This window comes from Taurulus bubalis (genome assembly GCF_910589615.1).
Source record: "Taurulus bubalis genome assembly, chromosome: 2".
Lineage (NCBI taxonomy): Eukaryota > Metazoa > Chordata > Actinopteri > Perciformes > Cottidae > Taurulus > Taurulus bubalis.
The window spans coordinates 16679405-16687905 of NC_136590.1; the positions used below are offsets into that span (position 1 = coordinate 16679405).

The 8501-nt window shown below is 41.4% G+C and overlaps 1 protein-coding gene across 1 annotated transcript; it reads left to right on the forward strand.

Moving 5' to 3' along the window:
- Positions 1–6453: 6453 nt before the first annotated feature.
- Positions 6454–7523, forward strand: csdc2a (cold shock domain containing C2, RNA binding a; the record flags this gene model as incomplete). The annotated part of the gene is made up of 3 exons (XM_079214208.1): positions 6454–6641; positions 6858–6980; positions 7361–7523. The coding sequence occupies 3 exons, from the start codon at positions 6454–6456 to the stop codon at positions 7521–7523; spliced, it is 474 nt and encodes a 157-aa protein (XP_079070334.1).
- Positions 7524–8501: the final 978 nt, after the last annotated feature.

The following is an 8501-nucleotide window of genomic DNA, read 5'->3' on the forward strand; positions in this document are numbered from 1 at the left end:
GAATCGGTTCAAAGTCACAGGTTCACGTGTCTGGAAAAAAGGAAAATCAAAAATATTTAAGTTTTGTTTTATGAGGAAGTTTGCATTCAACAGCTTCTGATTTATAAAATCCAGTATAGAGAGAATGAGTCCATGCTTTTTTTTTTTTTTTTTTTAAGCTTTCTGTTTGTGGTAGTTTGACACTGCCTCGATTTGCTTTGAATAATAAATAAAGTCCACAACCTGGACACATCTGTCAAAAGGTAAGGCCTGACAGGCTGAATTCATAAAGTAGCACATGTGGGTCTTGATTGCATTCATCTGTGGCGGTAGACGGACTGGATAGGAAAACAGTCTGAAGAGCCCCTCTCTTCGTTATCCTGGTCCAAAGGGGCCATGTGAGAATGTTGTCATACCTCCATTGGGAGACACCTGTGAGTGACTCACCATGGCTTGGCTAATATACAATGCCAGAACAGTAAACATTAGTTTATAGACATCGTTTTTCTTGTTGTAGAAAAACAAAACTCTTTTAATCACAAGTTGTGTCTTGAGAAAGAATGTCAAGCTTAGAGTTTATGTGCTTTGCTCGAGTGCATCCTGGTGGCATTAGTGATGAGAATGATATTCTTAATCCACTTTCTAATATAATACATTTAAGAAATGAACCAATCACACTCAGTGGTCACTGTATTAGGTACACCTGTTCACCTAATAATTGCGCAATGCAATTTAAAATAACAGTTCTGTCTACTTTTGTGATGTCCATGAGTTTTTTTTCTTTTTCTGACCTTCACAGAGGTGTTAGTTAACGTTGTCTTGGGGTCAAAATGACCCATCAACACGCATACATATACACTCGTACACGGGCCATTTTGACCCCAAGACAACGGGAGGGTTAAATTGCACAACAACACTAATGTGTTGTGCTGGACTGCATTATATTGTATTATATAAGTGTTGCTCCGACCATAATGCTTTTGACTTGATGTGCCTTTTACACAGAAGACAATGAATGACGGCTCTCTGGGACACTTGAACACAACACAGCCATGTTGATGTTCTCATAACACCCGTGCTTTTCCTGAAGGGTGACCTTTCTTCACTGACTGAAATGTCATTAATTAAATGAAAGACTTCAGCAGGATTTCTACTTTTCTCTGTTTCTCTAAGATATCCAACCTACAGATGATCTCTGTCATAACATCTGTATGAAGCACATGCAGTCAGATTAACCTTGAGAGCAGAAGTTTACTGCTGAATCCCCGACTCATGATGTTTCCAGATGTTTCCAGCCTCCATGTTTAAATGAAGGAAGAACGCACATCGCCATCAACATGAACCTTCATCTATCAGAAAGAGCTATTCTTCCTCCCACAATGCTTTGCAGTTACGGTACTGTTATTAGTGTGATGCACATCTGTGTCTGTGGTGTCTCAGTGTCTTTACATGTATTTTCAGATCATCGGATGTTTTAATGCATGGTAGAAATGATCAAGTCTGTAGAAGTCATGAAGTGAAAACAGGGATGTTTTATTATGTTTGTGATAGAACATCTTAGAATTATATATGAGGTGTGAACTGTTTGAAGCTCGGAGTCTCTTCTGAATGTAAACGTTTAGTGCTGTAGTGCAGCTCTATGTTATTGTAAGTTAAATGACGAATGTTAAAGGTACTTCTACATTTCTCAACAACATACTCATAATCTTTAACATAGATAAATATCACATGTTGTTCAAACTTAGAAATCTGATAGTTCATAATATAAAATGCCGGGTTTTGATTGAGCACAAAGTGAGAAATATAATGTTTGCTTTGGAGCCATTTCATAGTGGAGCATGTCGAAAAATGTTATGAAAATTCGTAGTCATGTCGAAAAAAGTCATAGTATAGTATGGTGTCATGGTCATCAAAAAATATGTGTTAAAGTCATAATAAAAAGTCATAGTATATATATATGGCGAAAAATTAATAGGATAGCACGTCGAAAAAAATCATAAAGTCACACACACACACACACACACACACACACACACACAATACTATTACTTTTCTCATGAGATTGTATGACATACTTTTGGATTTGTAATGCAGATTTTTTTTCATCACATACTACATTTTTTTAATGATATTTTAGAACATACCATATTATAACGTAATACAATGCTTCAGACTTTTGTTGTTATATTAATACTTCAGACTTTGTATGTTATATTATACTTGTTTTATACATTCTATTCTATATTCTATTTACAGTTTTGATTTTACAGCTTTTTAATTCTTTCCTACAGTGAATTGAGCGTGAGACTAATAATAATAATAGTAATAGTTTGGTTAAAAAATAAGAAAAATAATAATATGTAAGCCAACAGTAAAATGGCACTAGACATTGAGCATGCAGCACAAAATAAGTAAATCCAATAAAGTCCACGCAACATTGATTTAAATCTCCCTGGTGCTGAAAGAAGTCAATAGGAAGCGTTCCCATCCACGAGGAGAACAAAGAGTGGACTGTTGTTTCTCGCGTAGTAACCCCCGCCCCATCTCCACTGCCTTCTTTTCATTTGCTGCTTTTTCATCCCGCCCGTGTGCGGCGCATCCATACCAAGATCCTCTGACTGATTCTCCTCATGATCCTCGCAGCTTTCACCGGATGTATTAACATAACGTTCCCACTCAAAAACACGGGGCCGCGTACCGTCTGACTGACAGCTGATCGGCGCCTTCAAGGTAAGTGATCAGTCCATCGGGGTTGTGTGTGATTTGTAGCATGGCTCACATCCAAGCTTTTATTCTCCCTGTGGGGCAGACGGTGTCGGTGCACTGCAGTATTGTGACTAAATGCCGGGGTGGTGATCCTTAACTCAGGGCTCAGGTTACCATCTCCTCCGTCCTCCCTTTATTCTCCGCATTCTAGCCTATATTTATGTCGGGGCGCATTTTGGCGTCACCTTTTTTTGGCAACAGTTGAGCATCCCCTCGCCTTCGTGTCTCAAGCTGCCACATTGTGAGAATGTTCTGGAAACAACCCGCCTGGAGGGCTTTTATTTTGTAGTGAATTATTTAGGATCTGCCAGCCTCACTTTCACTTTCAAACAAATTATACCATAAAGCACGCAACAAGGCGAATATAAAGTTTAAGGACAGGCTCTCTCTGTGTCTGTCTGTGTGTGTGTGTGTGTGTGTGTGTGTGTGTGTGTGTGTGTGTGTGTGTGTGTGTGTGTGTGTGTGTGTGTGTGTGTGTGTGTGTGTGTTTTGACGTGCGTGTGTTGACGTGCCTCCCATGCTGATGAGAGGAGTACAGACAGCCACAGTGCCCTGGTTTCACAGGGAGCTGCTTTAGGCCTTTTGTCTGTCTTTTCAAAGCTCTCTTCCGTTCCCCCAGTCCCGTCTGACCTTTTTTCTTCTTCTCCCACCCTCACGATTAAATGTTTAAAAAACTCATCTGACACAGAAGCATTGCAGACCCACTAAATAAGTCCATTTGCTGGCCTACTGGTTCAAGTAAAAGGGCCAGTGAAATAGGAGCTCAACCAGTCAGGATGCTGAATTATTCAGGCTACATATTTATGCCTTGTCATCATCAGTCATGTTGTCAGTCCCTTTCCCTGTGCCCCACCATGACAGATGTGTGTTCATCATTACCGCATCAACACTAGCCGACATGATACCAGGAGGATAAAAGCCCCACTTATCAGCCATTTGCAGAATCATTCCTCTAAATGATCTTCTATAAACTGGAGAGAATAAAGCCACTCCTGTGGTAATGCTTGGGGACCTTTGAAGACTTGTACTATTTGGATGTGCCTGAAGCCAAACTAAACTCAATAGTTCCACCATGTTACGCTGAAGTACAGTTGCCCCTCTAATCTTCTGTTTTGAGCCGTTTGATCGGGAAAATATGTTTCCCCCCCCAAAAAAAACTGATCATGTGATCTTTTCAAGTAGACGTTGTTTAATTAAAGTTAATACTTACAAATAAGTTAATACAGTTACTCTATATTGAATTGGCTTTGCAGAACATTAACAAAGAATAGAAGAATATATGAACGCTACTTCACAATTACTTATTCAGATATAAATGGTATCTGCAGTATAAGGACTATATATGAATATAACCTGTTACATGAAACCCATTCATTATCAATCATATTTACAAAACTTGAGTCTCTATATGCCATAATTTTTGTTTAGAAGTAGCAGGTGACGAGGTAACAATCAGTCTGCCCTCAAACTAAGACAATAAAAAAAACAAAGACAATAAAGAGTCCACCAAGTTCACTGGAGTCCAAGCACCTGATGCAACTTGGAACCAAAAGAGAAATCTAAACATGCGAACAAGCTAAACCATGATGGACATGTTCACGAGCCTAATTGTTTTTAATTTTATTTCTGAAATTATAATGTACCGTTGTTTAAAAAAAAAAAGTATGTCTTCTTAATTTTCCAGTTGCTTTTGCACAGACTTAAATAAAGAAAGGGGGGAAACACCTGCACAGTCCCATTCAACGAGAATCCTTTCAGCAGTTGGAGGCTGAACCAACGAGGAGACGGATGAGGGACAGATGATGACAATGAGCAGTGCCGAATTCTGAAAACAACACAGAGAGAAAGTGAAGGATGGCAAAGATGACATGAAGTGTGTACACATCCCAACGCAGGAAGCATCCGGTGCCTCAGGAAGCTATAAAGCTTCCAGCTTGCGACCCCGCTGTCCGGCATGAAAGACAGCTCCCACCTTGCACACAGACACACACACACACACACACACACACACACACACACACACACACACACACACACACACACACACACACACACACACACACACACACACACACACACACACACACCTATATTTAGACTGACGGAGTGTGATATTGAATGGGAGCCTGTGGGATTCAGTCCGACACGCGCTGAATTCATCAGTCTTTGTCAAACATTCAGCCTGCAGATGTGACATCAATACTAACATTCACGGGGAGGCGGCCGCACATAACCCCGATAGCACATCCACCCACGTCTGTATTGCAGGTTTCAGTGTAACTTCTGGAAAACAAGGCCCCCGGAGGCTTTTAGTGTCAAAATGACGAGCCACCTAATGATGCACACATCACAACTTCACAGTTACAATATGATAATTGGGTTTGTGTCACGGCAGGTGACAGAGCTCATTCTTCCTGAAGTGAGTCGCTTCAGAGAGCAGCTTGTTGTTTGAATACTCGCAGCAGAGAGCAATCCTGTAATGGGTGTCAGTCTTGTGCGAGTGGGGATTGTAAAATGATAAAGTGTGACGAGGCAAGCTGAGCCGAGGGCCTCCGGGGCAGGACTGTTATTTACATCATCTTGGGACCTTTTCAAAGCCGGTAAGATCACACAGCCCTGGTGCTCGGAAATCAAGTTGCTTTGAGGCTCATTTCTCTCCCTGCAGCTTCTAACTGTTGTATGGCTTGTTTTTGTTGAATGAAAACACCCAGAAATCAGCTATTTGATATTAGTAGAGCCAAAGTCTGGGTCTGTTTGTGATTCATTGATCTTATAGTACTAATGTGAGAACTTAAACATTTGATTTCCCTGTACAGATTCACTGAGGACGAATGTCTCACAGGACCAGAGTGCAAAGCAGTCAGATGGCATGCTGCATTTTGAGTTAGACTCTCAATTAGGGGTCCACAATATGTTCGTCACCTTATCGGCACTGGACAATAGTTGCGTCATCCTTACTAACAATATCATTAATATATATTATTTGTCAATTAAAGGAGCACATGTGGGCTTTTTCAATGATATATTTATCTTCTGAAGTAAGAGATTTGTCTGAACTCATGAACGAGCATTTACTCCTTCTGTTTATCTGAAATGTTCAAAGTCACCATATTTGGAGATTGCAGCCGACAGCCATTATAAACGTGCTTGTGTCTGTTGGCAAAAAACCTGACCTGAGATGCATTCCATCCTAAATCCTCTGGTGATGATTGAAGGAAATCGGTTTCTATTTTTGTGTTCACGAAACCTTCAGTCGAACCAACAGTGTGATAGTCGGCAAGTTACAGAAAGTTTTCATGACTAAATTATTAGATTTTTCTGTTTCCCGTAAAGTAATTTACTGATCTCTTTGAGTTACTGCAGGTATTTGGAAAGAGGGTAGTGTGTGATATTAAGTCAGGACAGGTAATGAATTAGAGAAGTGCCAGCCAAGCAATTTATTAATCAACTGCAACACATCAACTTGACTGGCCACAAAAATGACACCTGCAGATTTTGTCACCTTTGATGATGAATAAAACTCTTCTTTCCTTTCCTCCCTTGCACCTTCATCACAGGGTATAGTCACTCCACCTATAAGTCCTCCTCACCCTCTCACACACTCTTGCCATGCCGGAGGAGTAACCCTCCTTCCTCTTCTTCCTTGTGCTCCATTGGAGGAGACCTAAAAAAATAAAAAGATTAAATCCCCACCTGTAAGCAGTCAAGATGTCGGACCCTGATGCCTCCTCGACGGCAAACCGCCCGCTGCCTGTCACCTCCCCCAGAACCCCTCTGCAGCTCTCCTTCCCCTTCCTGAGGGAAGGCAGCCGGGTTTGGGAGAGGGAGAGGAAACCGCCACAGCACGGAGAGCTGCCCAGCCCACTGCCCACCAAGCGCACCCGCACATACTCTGCGTGAGTAGAGATGCAAGCCATTATATATATATATTTTTTAGAGAATGTTTTTATTGTGTTAAATTGTGTTAATAAATGCCCACAACCAGAACCCAGAGATTGGCATGTCCTTGTTCCATTAAGCCTTAATGGAACAAAAGCTTAAAGCTAATCCTGGTAATGATGATGTTCCTCTCTCTCTCGTCTGATTCCATCTATGTCTCTCTTTCTCTGCAGGACAGTGCGAGCCAAATCAGGTCCGGTATATAAAGGGGTGTGTAAAAACTTCTCCAGGTCTCAGGGTCATGGATTCTTGCGCCCCTCCCACGGAGGAGAGGACATCTTCGTCCACATCTCTGAGTGAGTGGATTTGTTTTGTTCATGACATTGAAAGTCTTTGCGGAGGTTGACCGGATGTGTAGGTCCTTAGTATAAATATAAATATAGAACAGACAGTCATAGAACAGTTTGTTTAACCAATATGACTTATACATAATCTGAATTGATGGTAGGAAAGAAACAGGCTTTTACCAGACAAGAAGGGTCTCGGTAATCAAGTTGCATTATGGGAGGAGTAGCATCCAGTGTTTTCTGAAGCTTGACCCAGACATCTGTCTCTAGAAAGTCCCCCAATGTTATGGAAGGGCAGATACTGTAGCTGAGACAGTGATAACTCAGACATCCAATCTTAAAACATCGCCCATGAATGAGTTAATCTTGTGTGTGTGTTTCCTGGATAGCATTGATGGAGAGTACGTGCCTATGGAAGGGGACGAGGTCACGTACAAGGTGTGCGCCATCCCTCCCAAGAACCAGAAGATCCAGGCTGTCGAGGTGGTGCTCACTCACCTGAATCCAGTCACCAAGCACGAGACCTGGTCAGGCCAGATCATCAGCTCCTAGACCTGCGCTCCAGGCTGCAAGGCTTTGAAGGACAAGGAGGATTTGGATTTAGTTTTTGGTTTCATGTTTTTCAGGGCGTGAGGTTTGGGAGAAGATTTTGGGACGAGGGATCGGAGTTTGGTGTGCTGCAGAGTTTGGCCTGTGGTGGCCGGGTTATGGAAGTATGTTGGGGAAAGAGGTTTGGGCTGGAAGTCAAGCTTTGAATGTATTTGTTTGAATGTTTTCCTTTGACGGTCAATGTGTTTCAATACAGGGTTTGAAAGTTAGGGTTCAGGGCTTGTTGGTACATTTTTTACTTTGACCTGAGGAATATAGTTTAGCTGAGATCCGGAGCTGTTAGGGAAGCAATGTCGTCAATGAGCTGGGAGGCTCGAGAGGCCGAATCACATTTTGAGCAAACCTGACTCAGTTCTGCTACATAGACGCTCCATTTGCACACTACAGACAGGAGAAGTTTCAAGGGACCAACTCAATGGAGCTCTGAATTTCATTCCTGCTTTTAATTTCCTTCTTTTTATAAGCCATCGACTGATGTAAATACATGCCAGCACCGCCAAAAGTCATGTGATAAACATCCGATTGAAAAAATTCAGAATTTAGTCATATTATGTTGTGTTTACAAAGACTAATGGAGATGGTTGTCTCGCAGCAGAACATTGAATCAAGAGGAAATTGCATTGACATTTTATTTTTTGTCTCCTTTGATAATGATTAAGGGCAGCTGCTCAGATCTGCCTTCATCTCACTGCCTTCAGAAAACAGAAACATTATAAGGTGGCTTGAGGTACCACAAAAAGCCTGCTGCCAAACGGAAACAATCAATGCACTTACAGTGTATAGAAACTCTGACACAAATGGCTCTTAATGCGTTTTGGCCTTAAGAGCTGCGATAGGCTCTATAAATAAGGAATTATTTTCCTTCTCAGTATTGTAGCACTAATCTATTTTGTCTACTTAGCAAGTGTATAAAATCAGTAT